This window comes from Hypomesus transpacificus, chromosome 23 (assembly GCF_021917145.1).
Source record: "Hypomesus transpacificus isolate Combined female chromosome 23, fHypTra1, whole genome shotgun sequence".
Lineage (NCBI taxonomy): Eukaryota > Metazoa > Chordata > Actinopteri > Osmeriformes > Osmeridae > Hypomesus > Hypomesus transpacificus.
In genome coordinates, this window is record NC_061082.1 from 923,425 (window position 1) to 945,027 (window position 21,603).

The following is a 21,603-nucleotide window of genomic DNA, read 5'->3' on the forward strand; positions in this document are numbered from 1 at the left end:
TAACTTGCAAACTACTTGTTGCCAACTCATCTCTTCATTAAACAAACATAAATGTAAACAATAAAAAAAACACGCTAGCACTTACTTTGTCATAGAAATACCTTTAATCCACTGAAATTATACATCATGATAGCCAAAGTTCTTCTACATAACCTTAATCAAAGTAATCAATTAGATATGACCAAACCTTACTAAGCCCAGATTTTCAATTGTGACAAAACTGTTGATGACAAAGTTATGTCTGAAAAAAGCATTAGCAAGCAAAACACTGCAGAATAAAAGGTACAGTCATGAACCCTGTCAACTGTACATCAATATTTACAGACTTCTCTGAGTGTGCCTATTACAGTCATATTTGCTGTCTCTTTCATTGAATACATATCTGTGAAAAGAAGTCACATTTTTCCCCATGTCACAGAAAGTAGACACATGGATTGTCTGTAAAATACGCTATCTTAAATGATTATCTTTCATTTTGGCAAAACAATTCACAAATACATGAACTAAATATGTCAACTGGTGATTATTGTTTTTATGTAAACTTGACTCAATTCCCCATCGCAAAAACTTGGTGTGTTCTCTTACTACAGTAGCCTGGTAGCCTGGCTGCATTTTTCTTCCACTAGTATGACCTATGTAACAGTTTTCATGATTTGTGAACCCTTACTGGAACTCACTTTTGAACATCACATAATGGTATTAAAACGTATGAATGACTTAATCTTTCCATTGTCAGTGGATTTTCACTTACACATAAATACATACTTCACACAGTGTAGGCAGGTACTCTATGTAGACTGGAGGAACACCTCAAACTCCATCTAACAACAGTTACATTGTTGTCATTGTCCCACCATGTGACATTGACCCTCGTGTCCCTCTCCCCTCCGTGCCCTCGCCCTGCCCACGGTGTCAACATCCCAACACACGCCGCATCACCATCCGTAAGTACCTCCTCCTCCCACCCACAGCTTTCAACCTCTCCACCAACGACAGCACAACAGGACGCCCACCTCGTCAGCTCAAAAGCACACCGTTTCTTTTCTTCTTGTCCTTCTTTTTCTTTCTTTCTTCTTTTGCAAAGACCCAGCTGACTCTCACGACGCCATCAGCAGAGCATGTCCGCTGAAGGCAGGAGGAGCAGGGGGAGGAGCAGGGGGAGGAGCAGGGGTGGCTGGCTCAGGGGCGGGGCGTGCGAATGGGACGGGTGTTTCTTCTGCCGGGGCTTGTTACACAGGTGCTCGCTGCAGCAGCTGATGCACACTGAGTTGAGCTTCCCGGTGCAGAACTGCTGGTAGCCGGAGGAGGCTAGGAGACAGGCGGCGGAGGCCGCGCATGACTTGCGGTAGTACACCCCTGGGGAGAGGACAGAGAGAGGGGCTGTTAGACCAGACCTGAGGAGGGCTGGTAGACCAGACCTGAGGAGGGCTGTTAGACCAGACCTGAGGAGGGCTGGTAGACCAGACCTGAGGAGGGCTGGTAGACCAGACCTGAGGAGGGCTGGTAGACCAGACCTGAGGAGGGCTGTTAGACCAGACCTGAGGAGGGCTGGTAGACCAGACCTGAGGAGGGCTGGTAGACCAGACCTGAGGAGGGCTGTTAGACCAGACCTGAGGAGGGCTGGTAGACCAGACCTGAGGAGGGCTGGTAGACCAGACCTGAGGAGGGCTGGTAGACCACAGTAAAGTATGCTCTCACATATCCGACAGAGACTACAAATCGGACTACAAATCGGACTACAAATCTGTCACATCTGACCTCTTTCGGATCCCCCAGGCTCAGCACTATGCCACCAAAAAGAGGCCAAGAATAAAGTGGATCAGTTATTCACTGTGAGGGTGGAGTTGGAGCAAGATTCATTAAACATCTCAGTTTGCTAACATTGTTAAGTTTGATTTTGGATGATGAAACCTGATTTTCCCTGATGGAGAGTCAAAGAGGTGTACCGTCCTTCCAACATCACAATTTAGCATACTGTTCGTTAAGTGTTATTCTTTTCCACTCTTTGATCTTCTTAAGTGTTTTGTTTGAAAAAAGTTATCAACATTTGAGACAGTAAATAACTCGGAACCTGGGACTCATCGTGGTTGTGTACAAGGAACTACCATAACAATATTTTCAGCGTCAAAATCACTTGTGACTAAAAAGTCACATGAGAGCCATTCCCAAGGTGCACCCTAAATAATCCACGGTACTGCAGTTGTATAAAAACACGATTTGTGTGTGATTTGAATCAGATGTTAAAGTGAACCTTGTTCCAAAGTCATCCTCCTAGCTGCAAACCTTTAGCTTCCAACTGTCCTCTTCTCTACAAAGAAACCCAATTAGCAGAGATGAAGACTGGAACATTACACGCTGCACACAGAGACTACTCTTTTATCAAAGGCACAACACTAATGACCTCTACAACTGTGTTACATTAGTCATATCTCAGAGAGTGTGGAGCAGAAGCAAAGATTTCATAGAAAGGAGTACGGAATATGAACAAGCAAATCACATCACCATGGTTTTTTCCTCTTTCCTTGGCAGCTAACTCAAATGTCCTAATGCACAGTGCTCAGCATAGAGTCTGAGGGAACGTGCTGAAGGCTACCTAATCGCTGAAAAGCTCATTATGTCCTCTGCTTGAGATTAATTGTATTTTATGAAAATGCGAAAGAAAAAAACATGCAGGAAAAGATTTGCTGTAGACGTGTGGTAAGTGGACAGTAAGAACAGGAAACGACTCAGCCAAGCGCACTTTAACAGGCTGACTATGAGTGAGGCTGGGGAGTCTGAGGGGACCCCCCTGAGAACGTTTTACGTTTAGTTATGAATATGATTACATTTTTTATGATAATTTCAGACAGCGTGCGTGGTTGCCTGTCGTACCGTAGCACATTTATATTTTATTTATATTTTTATATAAATATATTGGGGGTCCCCCCCCCAATATTATGATTACGGCCCTGAGTGAGTACAGGCTGCAGACAAACCAGCAGATCAACAACAAGTTAACAGTGGGAACATCTTCATTTGTTCCTCTTCCTCTGTACCACCTCTCTAACACTGTCTTCCAGGGCTTTCAAACAATCAGCAGCGTCGGACGTACAATTCCTTGTTTTTTGTTGGTTTGTGTATAAAGAGGTAAAGCAGAGGAAGAGGACAGCCTAACTCCGCCCTGTCACGAAGGCTGCAGATGGTCCAAACCTGACTCCTGTTCTGTTTAAACGCTCCACAGAAGCAGCGGCTGCAGACTTCCATGGGGCCGATGGCCCTGGAAGCAGGAGAGAACCTTTCTGTCTGTGGCATGAAGGAGCAAACAAGCCAATTACTGTGTATGTTCCTGTGTGTTCAAATGCAGGTTTAGACTGGTTGTTTGGTATTGACGATACAGTGTAATCGACAATCTAGAAACTAGATTCAGGGTTGTGACTGACTGATATAAATAAGATGATAAGATTATCCTTTTAAGGAGTCAGACAGATTTGCATTTCAGAATCTGAATCTGAATTTTAATCAGATTTTGGTGCAATATGTTAGAAAAGTTAAAGACGTAACTGTTATCCTGCAATAAGAATTATTCTGTGTTCAGCATTCCTTGTCATTAGAGAGCCCTCTCCCAACATGAACTCTGGGTAACACTAGGTTTAAGTAAACAAACTGACCAAGGATGACCATTATCTTACTAGATGTGCAATAAATGTGTTTAACCTTATCTGCTGAGTGAATCATATGGTCAAGCCTAGGGTCAGAGAACTCTGTAAGTTTCCACGTGCACGCGCACTCTGTCTCTGGGATCGATCATATTGACAGCTGATAAGCAAGGGAGGAGACTTCTCACTCATAAATGGTCTTACCTGAAGACCTGTGAACCAGACAAACTTGTACATTTACATTTAGTCATTTAGCAGACGCTCTTATCCAGAGCGACTTACAGTAAGTACAGGGACATTCCCCCTGAGGCAAGTAGGGAGAAGTGCCTTGGCTAAGGACACAACGTCATTTGGCAAGGCCGGGAATCAAACCAACAATCTTCTGATTCATAGCCCAAATCCCTAACCGCTCAGCCATCTGACCTAGATTAATATTTCTGACACAATACTTCTCTGAAAGCTACCTACATGTACAAATGAACCAGTATACAAAAGCAAGGGTATTGCTGGTCAATGAGAGGAAAAACAACTAAACATAGAACTCATTCTGGATGTTGCTCCGCTGGCCTCATCACCCCAGCAGTAGCCCAGCTCAGCGCACAGCCTTCTGGGATCGACAGCTACTCTGCACCCACCCTCAAAACCCTCTAAGACACATGCCTTCTGTGACTCCTGGATGGTCTTCAAACCCTAGTTGATGCTCTCAGCATTTCATATGCAGGACTATTTTGGTTTAAAGTCATGTCCTGAATTTAATTGGGTTTTTTGTGTGTTTGGGTGTGCCAAACTAATATATACTGTGCTAATTCTATTCTTGACTTGTTTAAGATGAGGGTTGAGAGTTCAGGGTTGGCAGCCTACTGTAAATGGGTCTTTAATCCAAAACAAATTCTGTCTGTAATCAGTTCCACACACAGACTCCTAAACTTGCCCTTCCCCTGCATCTCACACCTGTCCTCTCCACACCTCCAGCGTTCAGGAAAGACTTCCTGTTTAGACAACATTTCCTCTGACTGTCATAGCTGCTCTCCAGAGGAACTCTGAGAGCTGAGGTGTTGACATGTGCCAGTCCAATCAGAGCTCTTTGTCCCTGTCTTTGTCATGGCAGTGGCATTCTGAGAGGAGTAACACAATCGCTCCGAGCGCAAAGCCTCCAACAAAGTCAAGGCAAACACGAGTCAAGTCATCCTGTTTGTTTTCTGAAATCTTAACGACTTAGTAAATCACACCGGAGCCCTATCAGTCGAATTGGATTGATGCCTCGAAAATTACAAGGTTTAAAAACCATACTTTATGACAGATTTGGCTAATTTCATAATAGGATTCATCACATTCATATGCATGTACCGCCACAGGCACCATTACTTATCATCGCGATTCGAGGCACAGCATATAAACATGTTTATGTATAATTCATCCCGATTGTATTCTATACTTCCGTTAATGCGGCTGCGCTTCCAAATGTATTGTATGATAGGCAGGGCTTTGAGCTGCCAAAATCATTGCAACAAATGTAAGACAGTGAAAGACAGGATGCTGTGACAAGAACAACAAACATTCAGACCATCTGCAGAACGTGCTTTCCTTTCAAATATTCATCAATCTGGTCGAAATGATCATGTCCAGGTATTTTACAGGGGCAAAGAGAGGCAAGGAATTCAAATGATTGTGCAGAGGCTGTGAACACACACGCCTCCCAAGACTGTAATGAGAATGGCTATGGTTGGCTGCACAAAAAGCCGTGTGGTCAAACATCTTGGGAGCCTTGTGTGTGGGTGGGATTTCACTTGTAAATGAGGGGCCTGCAGTGCAGTCAGAAAAGGCAGAAACTTCTAGAAGTCCTTGGAGAAAAGTACAGGTACCTAAAACACTACAAGATCGAGAGCCAGCCATTCAGTCCTTCAGCCAGCCAGCCAATCAGCCAGCCAATCAGCCAGCCAATCAGCCATCCACTCAGCCAGCCAACCAATCAGCCAGCCAGCCAGCCATTCAGACAAAGCTCCTCTGTGACTTGAAGAAAGTGCATATCAGAACAGAAACAATCAATATTTCATAGCTGCAGTTATAGTCATCTCTGGGCCTTTGAGGAGATATCCTTAAGTGGATGATGGACCACACGCTGTGGTCAGTCTAAACAAACACTCTCACTAAGGCAACTCGTATATTTTCACTCTGAAAAGCTCACAATTTCGTTTATGTAAAACCTGCCAAAGCACTAAAACCAGATGACATTATTTTTACGAGTGTTCATAAAGATGTCATTCACAAAGCCTTTTAATGGTATCCACATGAATGCCACTTCGGTCGTAAAACCCCAGTCCAGAATTTTCCATAAACTATTAGCAGTTACAAGGCAGTTTCATAATGAACTAGAGACCATGGAACTCATGGAGCTCCGATAGACACATGCCCTGATTGGCTACTGCTGAATAATGCCTCTGAATGGACATGAGACTGAGAAACAACTTGATATTTTTTAAATATTAGTATTTAGGTGGGAGAGTACAGAGCGCTGTTCAGAGATAATGATATCTTCCCCCTTATCTCTAGGCCCTGTTTATAATTCCAATGCCTAAACAAATTCTGATCTCCCTGCCTTTTAATAAAAAACCTCCCATGTCAACCCTATCACTCATTTCCTGAATACAGCTCGAGAAAAATATTTGGGGAACATTTTTTACATTTTTTACATTTTTTAAGCGGCAGATGACGACGACGACGACATTTTTTACAGTGATAAGAAATAATAAGGTAAAACCAAATCAACATCTGAGACCACAAAATACTACAACAAAGAGTATGACCAAATACTACCACCAGTATGACCAAATACTACCACCAGTATGACCAAATACTACCACCAGTATGACCAAATACTACCACCAATATGACCAAATACTACCACCAATATGACCAATTACTACCACCAGTATAACCAAATACTACCACCAATATAAACAAATTCTACTAAGAGTTTTAGCAATAGGATCTCCAAGTTTTAGCTCCAATCCTTAATCCACAAACACAGGCTGATGAAGCAAATTCCACCTTCAAACCCCTGTCACCAGGGACCAGAGAACAGCTGTTCACCATCACCAGAGTGGGTAACTGTTTATCCCCGGTGAGATTGCAACCAGGTGAACTGTACGTGCTGAATAAGATAGTACCTATCAAACTATTCAGAATACAAGTCTGAATATTTGAATGTTCATCACAAGTCTCATACGTAAAATATCAGATAGTTTGCGATTAAATATTAATACAATTCGTTCATTTAATTTGTGACCCGGAGAAAATAATCAGCTTCTTTATACAGTACTAGTCAAAAGTTTGGACACATTTTCCCAAACTTTTGACAGGTCCTGTACATAGCAGAATATAGAACTTCTTCAATTTACTTAGCAGCACACTTACTTCAAACACCCAACACGGAACATCTAAAAAAAGTTAGATATAACTAATCTATCTTTCATACATATTTATGGTGCTGTAGATTTACAATCCTCAGTGGAAATGCCATGTGCTCATACCAAGAAATGTGCATCTTAAATTAAAGTAGTGGTTGATCAAAAGTGACACATATTGGAAAGATGACTGCCATAACTTGTAATTAATGTAGACAAGATGCTTGAGTGGAATTTACTTCATACATAAAACAAGAATTTCTTTTTGCTATTAAGACTACTCAACTCAAACGTAAAATACATGTTTTTTTGCTTAAACATGTGCAGAGTAAAACCATTATGAAAGTCCTCCACAAGGACACAGGACTTCAAATCTCAGAGAAGCCAAATGACCACAGGGATGACTTCGAAAATCATTTCAAGTCTTAAGATAGACATAGACTGTGAATGTAACCCACTGTGACTAACTACATCATAATTTCCTCCTTGCTGATACAGTAAATTAACTTTCATGAATAGTAATGCCTCATTTAGATAAGCAGCAAAATGGAACAATTTAGCTGAGGCCCGACCACGCTTTGGCCTGATGTGTAATGTTCTCTCAACTTCAACAAGAGTAGTCAAACACCAAATAGGAAAGGAGTTTTGAAGGCGACATGAGGTAACGAGTAACGAGATGAGGTTGCTAGTTTGAAACCCAACCAGGCCCTCTCAAGAGGGAAAGTGTTATGCAACTTGAAAGAAACATTTCTTGTTAAAGATGCTTGTTAGCCTCCTACCTTAGTGCCTCTGAACATGATGTTCAGTCCACAAACAACCTCCACGGACCCGACTACAGTTGGGCCTTGAATACGTGAAGGCCCATGATACCGTAAACCTAATGTCCACATGCTTCTTTTACATATTTGTATTGCTTATTGTACACTTAAGGGCACAAAGAGCTTATATATACAATCTATAAGTTAGTATACATATAAACCAATCTTTCCAAACAGCAGCATTGTATCTTCTATCCGCTGACGGGCTGGTATTTATAGAACACTCCTACTCGTTCCACCTGTGAAAAGAATCATTACATTTATTTGTCTTGTCATCGCGCAAGAGAGTTGACGCCCCTGCCTTTCCGATTAAACATTAACGAGCGATGTCACCTCCTCGTAATGACAGGCGTTCTGGCTCAGATAAGAAAGAGCTGTGAGCAAAGGCTTCTTTTAATCTCCATGTCACAAGACATTTAGTATAATGAGATGGAAGAAGCGTGGCTCTCTTTGAGTCTCTATGACGGGAGCTTTCTGACATGCTTGTCGTAACTAACTGTTATGTCGAATCATGTCATGTCAGGTTTGAGAGTCTAGATTCAGCTGATCAATATTCATTCACGGACCTAATTGAACTCAACGTTTCAAAGGAGGCGTTTCAGACACCCGGCCCAAGCCGATAGCTCTACATCTGTAACAGCAAGCCGATAGCTCTACATCTGTAACAGCAAGCCGATAGCTCTACATCTGTAACAGCAAGCATTGAGCGTCTCTATATGTGAGCCGTTTAGGTTGTAAATGACGTATTAATCCTTTTATCAACATCAGCTGGATAAACATATCTTGGGTGTTTACATCGGGCTATTTGCTGGCTCTGGGAAATGGCTTCCACAAATACGGATGGCAGAGCTCTATGTTCTTAATGATAGTCCGCCTACATGGGGGCCGAGAGGCAATTCCTCAGCTAGAGCCCTTGAATAGCTCACACTTGTTAGAGTGGATCGCTTCACCCAAAAAAAGCCACCAATTCAGATGAACGGTGTCCACAGCAATCACCCCTGCCGAGAGATTGTGGATGAAGCGCCCCACTTGAAGGCGCCGAGTGAAGCCACACACCCCTGTCATTTCTCAAGATGTAATCAAAGGGAGACAGTGATGATGATGGAGGGAGGAGGAGATGGAGGAGGAGCCGGCTCCGGCGTCATCGGGAGCGAGGTGGACTGAACAATACCTCTCGTTTAAATGCAGAATGCGGTTATTCTAAGCCAGGTGATGGTTCCTACCACATTCCTCCTTCCTTTTCAATGTTCTGCCATCCACTCTGCTGGACACAGTTATTAATGTGAACAGCAAGTGACATGTGGAACACTTGGCGGGAGGTCTACATGCCTAATCCTTGAGTGGAGGTATTCAAACAGAGGGCGACACACTTCACAACTCCTTTATATTCATCACATCTCGGCATGAAATGGCATGTACAATCATGGGCTTAGAGCAGCGAGCACGGAGCAGGCGCAGCTGAAGAAATCAAACAGACTTCCACAGGGTTGTTAATGAATGTAGTCCCAGCCGGTGAGATCCTGACACAATGGCTAGTGTGCGTCTTACGTTTCAAACGTAGGTAAGATTGCAACCGGCCAGAGGAACTGCCCGCTCTCTACGTACTGCATGTCCAGTGGAGCCTGATGATGTAGTCTGAGGAGAAGCCCAGACTCATGGGCATTCGTGTGAAAATATTCGTATTAAAAACGGAAACCCTCTGCGGTGCAATGTTCTTAGTCTTTGGCTCCTGAAGCGCATGTCGTACGTTCAAAGAGCAGCTTATTACTTTTGTTCATCTGGGGAAAACAAAAATGGCTTCTGACAAAATTATCCAATTTCAAGGAGCACGATAAGAACGCCGGCCCAGGGGCAGAGCAGAGGATGACCGGTTATGACAGGTTGTGACCGGTTATGAGTCACAGGAAACAGACGGATCAAACAAAGAAACAAGGATGAGTAGGATGCTGGAGAGAAGATCTGAACCACAACACTCAGGGGTCACAGGCGGAGCTGTGATCCAACCACAAAACTCCTCTGATGGGATACAAAAAATAACTCCTTGAAGCCTGCTTGGATGTGAGGGGTTAGGTACTCAGACACTGTACAACAATGGAGATGAACGCATATCTAGTGCTTATTCAGCCTTACACAACATGGAGATATAATTCCTCAATACAAACAGTACATTTGTTCCTCAGTGTCACAGCTTAACTACCCAAAAACACGCTGCACGGACATCTAGACAATAAGACATTTACTATGACCTTTTCTGCTATTCTGTTGAAATCTGTAAAGTTTAGTTTTTTTATGAAACACAAAGGCTGGCTTGCAGAAATTTATGGAAACGGTTTAGATTCACAGCCCTCCCAATGGTTGGAAATTGTGATTAATAAAGACCTCCAGGCTTTACAACTGTCTTTAAAAACCAGGGGATGACCAGGGGCCAATATATGCTCCAACAGCATCTGATCAGTGAAACTACACTACTAGTGGAGTTTAGCTGGCAGCAAGCTCATGGTCCATGGAAACAGATCCGTTCTTTGATGTGCATTTATGCATGCTGGTGTTTTTGCATGGCTAGAGCATTTTCACATCCATTGATGTACTTTATTTTTGCCCAAAAAAGACAGTTTGTGGGATGACACATCAGCAGGTTCACTCACTCAAAATGTTAGTTAATTGTAACATAAACATGTTAATTCTTAATATACAAAGCGTGGCCTTACTGACTCAAGCTCATTTATATTCAATATTTCCTTTGTAAAGTGTAGAGGTTGAATATGCGATTCATATTGCAAGATAGATTAAACAGTTACTCCGATTTGCAGCTAGGTTATGAAAGGGAGGAAGTGAGCTTAATTATCCCACTATAAATGGAGGATTCTCACCAAGCTGGGCGAGTTTGTGCACCACACCTGAATGCAGAGCAGCATGATTGACACACAACACAAAGGTCTCACCATCCTCCTTCACTAGAACCTCCATCTGGCACATGTTCTGCACGTTGACTGTGCAGTTCACGATGAACTCTGGCGTGGAGCACTCGTTCTGGGTTACCTCCTCGCACTGGTAACACTGGATCTGCAGAGCCATGCCTGGGGTCAGCAAGAGGAGAGGCATCAGCGAGATCAACTGCACACTGCAGTAGCTGCACGTTGTAGAACAATAACAAACATGTATAGCAACATATGATATACAAGAAAATAAAACACTAGCGCGTTCTTGTATGCTCGTGGTACGTGCAAGAATCAAACTGAATCAACCAACAATTCAGAAAGATTAAAGAAACGATCCAATCCAACTGATGCTTTTTAAAATGTAAAACTCTGCAACTTGCTTCTTCAGCAGTTGAAATGAAAAGACAGTTGCTAAATAATTTACTAATATTTCAGACCTTTAAAAAGTTGGGAGTTTGACCTGGATGTGGACTGTAGTGCAGATATTTTCAAGATAACTTAATAACGCATGCTTGGCCAAACTCACGTCACCGCAACCTACCTGACAAACGTGAAAAGTCAGTATAAAGCCGTCAAAGATTGTGTAAAGAACAAAAGTAGCCTATGCACTTTAAGGGGTTTAATATCGGCCAAACAATCAAAACTATTCACCTGTCTTTAAAAGAAGAGGGGTAAACTGTAGCCTATTAACATTAATCAAATATGCTGGAATTACACTTTCTGCGATTTAGGACAGTGGAGTAATAGGTTTATTCCTGAATCCAACCACTGTTAGCCTACTTGCCGATTACACATTTGACAGGACAAAAATCCAAGGCTTCTCAAAATTGCATACGTCAACATAACATGGCAACGAGTAGCCTAGCTTTATAAAACCATTAAGTAACGATGTCTTCACATTTATGTGAAGATGTTCACTTCAACTGTAAATGCTGCTTTATAATAGAGGTAGCTCCGTTACGTTAAGTGTGTCTAACAAACCACATCCTCACCCTTTATTACCTAATTTCTAATATTGTCACTACGCTTCTCGCTGCTTCCAGTGACCCGTTACATTAATATCACTATCATAACAGGTGTCCACGAACCCATCCCAATTAGTTGAATGAGGAAAAAGTTTCAGATTTCAGAAATTTTGAAAATGAATCAGGTGCACCCGTTCTCTTCAAAATGCGATGCCTTCTTCTTAGCCTGCATCAGGTAAAACAGACGGTCTTGCTGTCATCGAATAATTTGCTAATAAACAATAAGATCTGTTCTATTTCACCGGGCCCTGCGTAAATCCGGTTTCAACCCAGTTGAGAATAAAACATATATTACCGATGGCACTGTCCACTTAAATGTCAACTACAAGTTGCCTTCTTCACTATAGCCTATATAGCCTATTTATATTGTCGACATGTCATCTTAACAGCCTACGTTAAAACTATCACACGGACATCTATTTGCATAATAACAAAACATATTAATTAACATACCTGACTTGAATATAAACCAGAACAAAGTTGTTAAAGTAAACAGCCACATCCTCAACTTGTTACCGTTGGAGATATAACCAATAGACCTGGCTTTTCGAGGAAGATAGAATCCTTCGAACGATCAGACGCCCGCGCATGGCACAGCCTTCCCGTCCCGCGCCGCTCTCACCTTTACTTCAGCAGCAGTCGGGCTGCGCGTGGAGGGGGATAAGTGGGATTGTGGGGGTGACGACGCTGTGTACCATGTGACGCTCCTGTTTAATCAAATAATAGTAGCATGTTTGACATTACAGTGACCATGTAGTCAGTGGAGTGAATGGCTTGATGACTTGCAGAATCAATGTCTGTGATGTTACGAAGATTTACAATTTTCCATAATCGACCTTTTTTAGGGTGTGTCTTTTACATATTAATCGTAGCCAAATGTATTCTCCTCAAAGAATGTAAATATCGTGTAGCCAAATTTCGCCCAAAATTCCAACTCGGGTTTGTTTTCTTCATTAAAAGCTCTCAGGAGTTGCAGGTAGGCTACACGTGGAAGCAGATAAATGCCCTCGTGGTCCCTGTGTTAATGCAGGAACGATCCACAGACGTGCCATTATCACAATCTGGTCAGCATGGAAGTGTCTCTGACACGGAGCCCAGTCTTCAAACTCCAGTCCTGGTTCATCCTAGCATGACTTAAAGCCTGGCGTTCCACTGGCTTTGAGATTCCAACCTGAGCTGTAATTTCCTCTGAAACAGACCATAATACCCTGTCTCTAACACACCTCAGAGCCACATCACTATCAGCCTCCAGGCTCATTTGTACAACATGCCTGTAGACAGCAGGTTCTATGTACCGTGAAGCCATGGTATGGCATACAGCCACCTAACAAAATGATCAAATTCCACCAACAAAAGAAAAGGGTCACCACTCAAAATTGACAAGATCTGACCCTGATCCTGAGTGTAGATGCTTTTTAAATTTAAAGATGTTGTATTAAAGTAGCTATGTCATCTTTTAATCATGAGATATCCCTTAAAACATACATGCGACATCCACTTGATCTGAGCAATCCAGCAAGCCTGAAAGAGGAGACAGGATCAGGGGCTGTCAGTGAGCCACTCCTGACTTACTGAGTTAATTAGCTTTATTTATACTTGGATAATCACCCATCAAGAGACACTTTAATTGTTATGAATCCCCTGCTTCGACAGAGCTCAAAATCAGTTAATTGTCTTACTCAGTGAGTCATAACAAGAGAGGAAGTATTTCACAGGTTGAAGAGACTTCTGTCACGATGTTTGGCAGCACGCCAGCAGAGGCTATAGTTTGAGGAGTTGCTTTGGTGAATATATCTAGTTGCCTGAGTCTTTATGACTTTATGTTGGCTACAAATCAAAAGACTTGAGAGTTCAGTTCAACTGCATATGTAACGAAAAACATTCTCTTCTAAGTGAAAGGGTTTGTGTTTGACATAAGAGCTGTTATTGATATTCGTTATGCTTGAAACACCAGAACTGAAAATCATGTGGGTGTTTTTAGGATGGCGCTTACCTTCAGTCCCTGTTGATTTATTTATTGTCTCTGATCACTGATTTTCATGCAGCAGATCATCCAGGGAGACCACACAGGAGACAGCACTGTGGTGGCGATTCTTCCGTAACACAGCAACACATAATTGATTGGCAGAGAAGGTTCCATCAGGATACAGGTCATCTGAGGTGAACCCTACTCAGCAAGGACCCCAGGACTGCAGACCAACACGTTCAGGCATCGTTTGCTGCTCCTACACAAAGCATTTACTCTGGGTGGAAAGTCCTACACAAGCACTAATGTCAGAGGCTGCAGGCTGGGTCACAAAGGTTTTCCAGAGATATATCACAGCATAGATTTCCGAATAAAACCCATAGAAAACCAGCAGGATATTTTGAATGAGTTTTGTGCTTTCTTGAGGGCACAGTAACTGATGCTGCACTGCCTGAATAGAACAGTATATATCGATGACAGCAAAGAAAAACAACAGCAATGTACTTCTTCTTAGATAAAAACAAAAGCTGTTTTGTGGTGGAAACGGGACTCGTGGTGAGTGTTTATGTTCTGCTGAATCAAGACCTATTCATCAAAGAGAGGCCATATGTCACAGTGACTAAGAATCAGGGCCTGAGTAATTTTCTCTGACAGCTTTCGGTGCTCAAGGTTAAAGAAACCTTTATTTTTCGGTGTTTTTCGTTATTGGCCCGGTGACTACAATCTAAAACTGAGGCAGGGAGGAGTTCCAAAATCAGCCATCTTCCTGTACCTGTCCGATAAACACATACAAGAAACAGAAACTATAAATAATGTCTAGACAATGGAGAGATAGGCCAGGCAGAATACAACATAACAAGTCAACTTAAGAACTAAGGTAGTTTATTTCACCCTGATATCTTTGCATAGAACAGATAATATGTAATGTAGAATACAAATTCTGAATTCATACTGTTAAAATAAGACAAATTACAGGAACACAAGACCATAACTGTCATTGATCTCTACAAAAATGTGGGATTGTGATTTTAGGTGGGAGGATTTAGAAAGAGTTAGGTTTAAGTTATCCTACACGTCTGTACAGCATACAGATTTTAGGAACAAGACAAATACATGAAAGAAAAATATAATACTCCTTTGAAACTGACTCCTTAAATATGAATTAGAGTCCATGCTCTTTCAGCCTGTACCAGATGGCTTGAATACCTTAGTTAGTCATGAGGCTAGTATAATTTATACACAAATATTGCTATAGTTTTCTTTTTTTCCATAAAACATAAACAGTTACAGATTATTTGTATACAGTTACAGATAATTTGTATACAGTTACAGATAATTTGTATACAGGTAAGTGTATGTTCTACTACGGCTAATATATACAAGGGAGAAGACAGACATGTACTGTTGGTATGTACTGTGTGCCTCGGACAACATTGGATCTGTTGCATCAATTTATCTTGAAGGCAAATTAAGTATATTATTTTCTCTGCTTAATTTATTTTCACTAATTATTTAAGATGTTCAATTTAGTATGCAACTAGGGTAATCGCTGTTGTCTTGAACATTTTTGACACAAAGAATTTGCTAGTGAAGCCCTGAAGCAGTTTTTGGTCAAAAATTTAAATGTGGACAGAAGCTATTTTAATTAAATACATATTTACATACGGGAGTGAAGAAGATTTCTGAGCAGCAGAAGCCAGGACGCATTCATAACACCAAACAGGGCAGTATAAAGTACACATTATACATGTTGGTGTAAAAGTGAGATGTATTTCTGCGATATGTCTTTTTTTCGTAAGCATGTAAAGACGGATATAGCAATAAAGAAGCAAAGAAAGGTCTTCCTTTTATACACAAATATGTAGTTCAGGTGAACACTGTTGCTTATCCATTCAACATCTACACTTTACAGTTTAAATTAAATATTAGTCTTACCTTCCGACACCAACGGTCTATTCCCTGAGCTCATCAAACAAAGTAGTGTCCTGACAGTGCTTGTATGATATGACTGAGTAGAACCTGTTCACTGAGTTTTCCTGCTATTTTTACTGTCACAGGAAGTAAAAAGTGCATGATACATACATTATGATGAGAGTAAAACACAGTGTTAATTGCCTAGTGACATGCAGCTACTGTGATGATTATTGACCATGAATGTTAAATCGATGATGAAGCATGTCATCTGGGTCCAGCACCCTCCAGAGAGAACCCTGGCTCTACTGCTAAACACCTGACAAACTGAAGACATTCAGAGGTTTGTTCGGGTGTGCTAGTGGACACCAGTACTTCAGGAAAATGTGACTCAGATGTGCATGCTGTGTTCAGCGGAGGTTGTTTGTGTGGATGATGTGGATGATGTACAGGCTGTTTCTTGTGGATGATGTGGATGATGTTCAGGCTGTTTCTTGTGGATGATGTGGATGATGTACAGGCTGTTTCTTGTGGATGATGTGGATGATGTACAGGCTGTTTCTTGTGGATGATGTGGATGATGTTCAGACTGTTTCTTGTGGATGATGTGGATGATATTCAGACTGTTTCTTGTGGATGATGTTCAGACTGTTTCTTGTGGATGATGTGGATGATGTTCAGACTGTTTCTTGTGGATAATGTTCAGACTGTTTCTTGTGGATGTACAGGCTCTTGTCCGACCCGCGAGATCCAGTACTTCTGCGTCTCCTGCTGCCTGCTCTCTGTACCTCTCTCCAGCTCGCAGCTCAGTTAGTCGATAATCACTTCTGAAATGGAAACCAATAACATGATGAGATGGGAAGGCACTGGGATGGGGATGGACATATTTTGTTTAAGAGAAGCATACATCTTTGTCATAAATACCATGGTTATTGAGTTAACCTATATCTTAAACCACATCCACCTATACAAGTAGGCTATACAGTTTCATCTTGTAACTGATTTTAAGTTAATTTGGGCAGAAAGCAGCATGTTTTAGCCATATCGAAAATGGTAGCTTAGTTGCAAGTGGGATACATAAGTAGCACACAACATGTTGTTGTGGAGCTGAAATGTACCTAAGCTTCCTGATCAGCATCTGGTACATATCAAGTCAAACTCACAAGCTTCGATTCCTCTTATTAATATGATTCTATGTTTCTGTAAAGGAAGTTTTTTATGAGGACCCCAAGGTAGTTATTCAAATTGCCAACCGTTTTTAAGCTTAATTAAATGCATCATTAGTTCGTTCTACAAGGAAAACTGAACAACTCTATGATAGAAAATGCTAATGGAGTCTTATCAACTATATCAGGAGTGAAGAAAAACAATTTTAGTAAAAGTTGTGCAAATGTAATAGGAAAATCAAATGAAACCATAATAAATAAATAAAATGGTTTTGTAGTCAGAATATCAACCCGTTAGTGACTAGTTGTTCTGGCATCTTGGAGGCTTTAAGGAACTGAAGCTGGACTCAAAACTCTTATCTTACTTTGGAAAGAGAGATAGATCAGCATAATGTGACCCTAACCGCAGCACACTGACAAACAGTTATCACTAACTATGCTTGCAATGAAAGTGGGGTAAAAAGAAACCCCCAAGTTAGCAAACTAATATGTAGAATTAGAACAATAGAGTAGGCTAGCAGTAGAACAACATATGTGACATGCAAGCTTTAAAAGCAGTGTCCTGACTATGCCACAGTCATGTATAATGTGAGATATGAACCCCTCAACACACTACAGTTGGATTTCCTAACACAGACCAACATTTACTGTACACCTTCTTTTGCTAGCAGACAATATGGTCGTTAAATGTCTCAGATAGAAGTCATATTGGCAAAAAAATACAAGCAGTCAGTTTTATCATAATGGGGCAATCTCGCTTGTTGATGTCCCTGACTCTTACTTCAGCACTCAGGTTGGCTCTCAGGTGATTTACAATGTTCTTCTGTCTGTTACCAATCCTCCAGGGAACACCCAGTGGGAAAATTGGAAGCTGTCCTTGACAAATAGCGTAGAGTGGCGTGGTTGCATTGTGATGAGCTTAATCAATACTCTCATAAAACTGAGACTGCCTCAGTTTTTTTTTTACCCATAATAGTCATCTCTACAGGGCACAATGTTGAATTACTTGTAATATTTCACTTTTGTTCGAATATTTTTTTTAAACATGGAGAGGGAGTTTATTTTTGATTAGTGTGCAACCAGAGAATAATTGAGCTCTACTTCCAATAGAGTAGAACTGTGTATTGTGTTCCACTCTCTCCCTACAGCACAAGGAGACACTGGATATGAATGGATGGATTATATCTACTACTAAATTATCCTTAGAGATTTACAAATACTTATAGATATTCGCAATTGGGGTAGATTAACACTGATTTCTTGTAGTTTGGCGTTTATGAGTCAAGATGCAGTACAGAAAAAGTATTTGTGTAAATGATTATTATAATTGGTAAAATTGGGATTCCCAATGCAATGTTGAAATACAAAAATATTGGAATCTTTTTTGCATTTAAGGTGCTTAATCGTACTTTCAAATTCAAACCAAATTCTAGAGCTCTTGAGCCTGGTGCGTATCCATTAAATTAACATCCGGTTTCATTAGTAAATCTGTTTGCAAAAAGCAGACACTTCAATTATCACATATGACTCATGCACTTCAGAATGCCTTTTATGCATGAGCTGCTAATGGATTTTGAGCAAATTTCATATTTTCGTATTTGGAATTTACATATTAGTTACAAGGCTGGTGAATTACAGAACCCCTAAAGCAGTAAAAGAAAGACCAATTGAAAGAAAAACTTATCATTACAATGTTAAAAAGGAAACAACTTTCTTTTTGTCCTTCAGGTGTCTGGAGCTTGAATCAGAAATATACCCATTACACACATTACAAGACATCAAATTGTCAACAAATAGTACAGTTGGTACAGTATGTGAAGACATGTATACCAAATATTTGACAACAAAATGTTATTGTGTGAAATAGCTTCATAGTTTTAGCATACTATCGCCAATTGTAGGTTTTAACTACCAGCCTCAGACAAATACCTAGTGGCTAGCTCTTGTTTGTTTTCCATGATTGTAGTTTTAGTTCTATCCAGCTGCAGAAAGAGCACTTCATAAAGTGGACAAGGTACGTAGTCTGACAAGATCTCATATTGTGCAGCCCTGTTTGTGCGTCTACAAGCCGGGATAAGTACTGTATTTTGCACGGAATATGTCTAATTATTGTGTTGACAGTGAAAAGTGGAGACCCGTGAATTGCTTCTGAAAATCATTAGGGAAAAGCTTGGTTCTTACAGTTGGCGAGCTGGGGTTGGGCCCTCTCTGGCAGTTGGGTCTGAGTAGGCCTTGTCTTTGTTTTGATATGGCTCATCCTCTTCGGCTCCACTCCACCTAAACAAACAAGGAAACACATAGGCTCAGTTCAGCTGTATCTTCTGTAGTTGTCCTTGCAATTACTTTACGGTCAGCTTCAGTCCTCCTCACCGCTGAAGATGAGAGAACAGCCAAGAAGAGACAAGGAAGGACAGTTCTATTCTACGTTATAATTAAGAGTTCATTACTGTACAGTAATTAACGTTTAACAGGAGACAGGTGTCAGTAGCATCTCATTCATACATCACAGTTCAGCTTTCCTGTATGCGATCCAAGAATAACTTCATAGGATATGGATATCTGTGTATTCATCCTTTTGGGGATTCCCAAATTATCACACTATAATTGTTTCACTGTTATAGTGACACTGCCTGTTATCTGAAACACATCAGCCCTCTTGACAGTCAATAATTGGGAGTTTCCGAGCGATCAATTAGCATACTATCAGCTCAAGACCCTCCCTCTCTGTTATCCAAGAAACTGTGTAGTGTCGTAACAACGTGCTCTGAACACAGACAAATCAATCATTCAAATTATTTTATCAATAATGTATGTTTCTATACAGCCTATTGTGCATTTGTATTGTGATGTATTTATATTGGCACCCAGTGCTCAGAGTACAAGTGTATGGCTTATCTGCTTGACTCATGAATATAACAGACGGTGCCTTCAATATTGAATCCCACGGATAAAATACTGTGCATTGGCAATTCATCTTTCAATGCATTGAACATATTCTTTCTACAGCTCTGGTAACTGGCTTTTACCTGAGGCCAGCCTTGGAAGCTTGCTCTGGGTTTCACACACACTGGCACAGGCCACAACAGGCTCAGACAGGGATTGGACAGGCTGGATGAAGGTCACAATGGGATAAGGCACTGATTGGACGAGGGTAACAGATGTGTCGGACATGGAGTTTGGCATCCCCAGGAAGTGGTCCTTGGATGGCAGTCTCCATCGGGGTAAAGGGGAGGGGGAGATCTCCCCGCTGGAGGAAGCAGGCGCACTCGGAGGGCTGAGGGACGGGTCTGGGGTGGATGCTGACTTGGGAAGGAGGTGCAGGATGGAGGAGAAGAAGGAGGTGGAGTCGGGGAGGGGGATGGTGCCGATGCCGCTGTCCAACGTTCGCGTGTCGCGGACGAAGCCCGAGGCAAGAGGAGAACACATGATGGCGTCTGGGGAGGAGGGGGAACCGTGGGAGACAGGGAAGGAAATAACATGGCGTGTTTATACACTGTTATTTCTGAAGAAGGCAGCAACAAAAGAGAAACTGAAGTGCATTACTAATACATGAGATGTTATATTACAACTGAAATTATTCTTGGTGAGAAATGTTTTGTTTTTCTTGATGTACAAAATATGCCATCTGTTATTCATGGGCAATGAATAATGATAACGAAACAAATGAATCAAATAATGAACAAATGTCGGCGACACTTGTAATATGTACAGTATAGCACTTCGTGCCTCATCAACATGAACTGCAATATCAGAGTGCACCATTACCAATTTACTTTTTCTGTCTGGCGAGATTTGATTGTCTCTTTCCCGCATGTCTCCCGTCAGTCCTCCAACATTGTCATTACCGTCAGCCGCATGAGGGATTTTTAAAGCAGCCCCCAGTGTTGACACCACGACACCAAACGGCTTGTGCAGGGAGTTTCACAGCATTAATGCAACAGATGGTCAGGTTGCCTCGTTCAGACTAGGAAACGGTTCTCCATGAACACTAAGCAGATGGATAGCAGTTCTGTACAATCCAATTACAAGTGACTGTGAGGCAGAGTAATGATTCCTCGCTAATTAACACGATCCCAGAGAAGCGAACGCTCTTCGCAGACTGCTGGAATCAGACACTTAATGCTACTGTTGTTTATTTAAAACATGTACTTTTGTGACAACATGAGTAATTAAAAACATCCAATTATTTCCTGTATTGGTTATGTTGTGAGAAGCAAAACTATTACAGATTAATTAAATTCACATTAACCTCACATCCAACTACTGAATAGGTAATATGCAGGGTATGCTGTAGTGTAATTTATCATCTTGATACCTTAAAATACCTCATAACTATTGTTGTTCTCCAGAAGAAGATACAGACCCACAACATTAAATTACACATTACTTAATCCCCCACCTCAACCCCCCATAGGAATCTAACTCTACCCTTCAGCATCCATTACATTTCAATCCCTGTCAGTCCTGCTTACTTCTCTAGCTCTCACAATCACATCCTCTCTCAGGAATCCCAACTCCTGATTCGTTATCAAATGACACAGTGTAGAATCTTGGATTGAATCTACCAACATTCTTTTTCTCGTTCTTAGCAACAACAACAACTAAAAACGTTGACGTATAACAGCTATTATCCCTCCAGTGGACTGGCACAGACCAAGACAGCAAAGACAAGGTTTAGTTGTCATTTAAACCATCAAAGCTTTTCCCTTGTTATTATTTCTTTGTAAACAATTTTTAAC

At 41.3% G+C, this 21,603-nt stretch overlaps 2 protein-coding genes across 8 annotated transcripts in view; both read right to left on the reverse strand.

The window, feature by feature from the left end:
- Positions 1-1,033: 1,033 nt before the first annotated feature.
- On the reverse strand, positions 1,034-12,496 carry LOC124484876 (ly6/PLAUR domain-containing protein 1-like). The gene is made up of 3 exons (XM_047045966.1): positions 12,275-12,496; positions 10,800-10,934; positions 1,034-1,356 (listed from the first exon to the last, which is right to left on the reverse strand). The coding sequence occupies exons 1-3, from the start codon at positions 12,321-12,323 to the stop codon at positions 1,109-1,111; spliced, it is 432 nt and encodes a 143-aa protein (XP_046901922.1). The 5' UTR covers positions 12,324-12,496; the 3' UTR covers positions 1,034-1,108.
- Positions 12,497-14,622: 2,126 nt separating this feature from the next.
- LOC124485067 (nck-associated protein 5-like) overlaps positions 14,623-21,603 on the reverse strand; it is a 44,509-nt gene continuing 37,528 nt past the window's right edge. For 6 of the 7 annotated variants that reach the window (XM_047046365.1, XM_047046364.1, XM_047046369.1 and 3 more), the window contains 3 exons: positions 19,891-20,298; positions 19,046-19,141; positions 14,625-16,525 (listed from right to left, as the gene is read on the reverse strand). In XM_047046365.1, coding sequence (XP_046902321.1) covers positions 16,524-16,525; positions 19,046-19,141; positions 19,891-20,298 — 506 coding nt within the window. In that variant the 3' untranslated portion in view covers positions 14,625-16,523. Of the gene's footprint in view, positions 16,526-19,045; positions 19,142-19,890; positions 20,299-21,603 lie in introns of all 7 variants that reach the window. The other variant, XM_047046371.1, reaches the window with a different exon arrangement.

Excerpts from the sequence above, each read along its gene's own strand:
- LOC124484876 (XM_047045966.1), bottom strand. The coding sequence starts at position 12,323 with ATGTGGCTGTTTACTTTAACAACTTTGTTCTGGTTTATATTCAAGTCA. Across the intron at positions 10,935-12,274 it reads CTGGTTTATATTCAAGTCAG|GCATGGCTCTGCAGATCCAG; the intron begins GTATGTTAATTA and ends TGCTGACCCCAG. Across the intron at positions 1,357-10,799 it reads GGTTCTAGTGAAGGAGGATG|GGGTGTACTACCGCAAGTCA; the intron begins GTGAGACCTTTG and ends TCCTCTCCCCAG.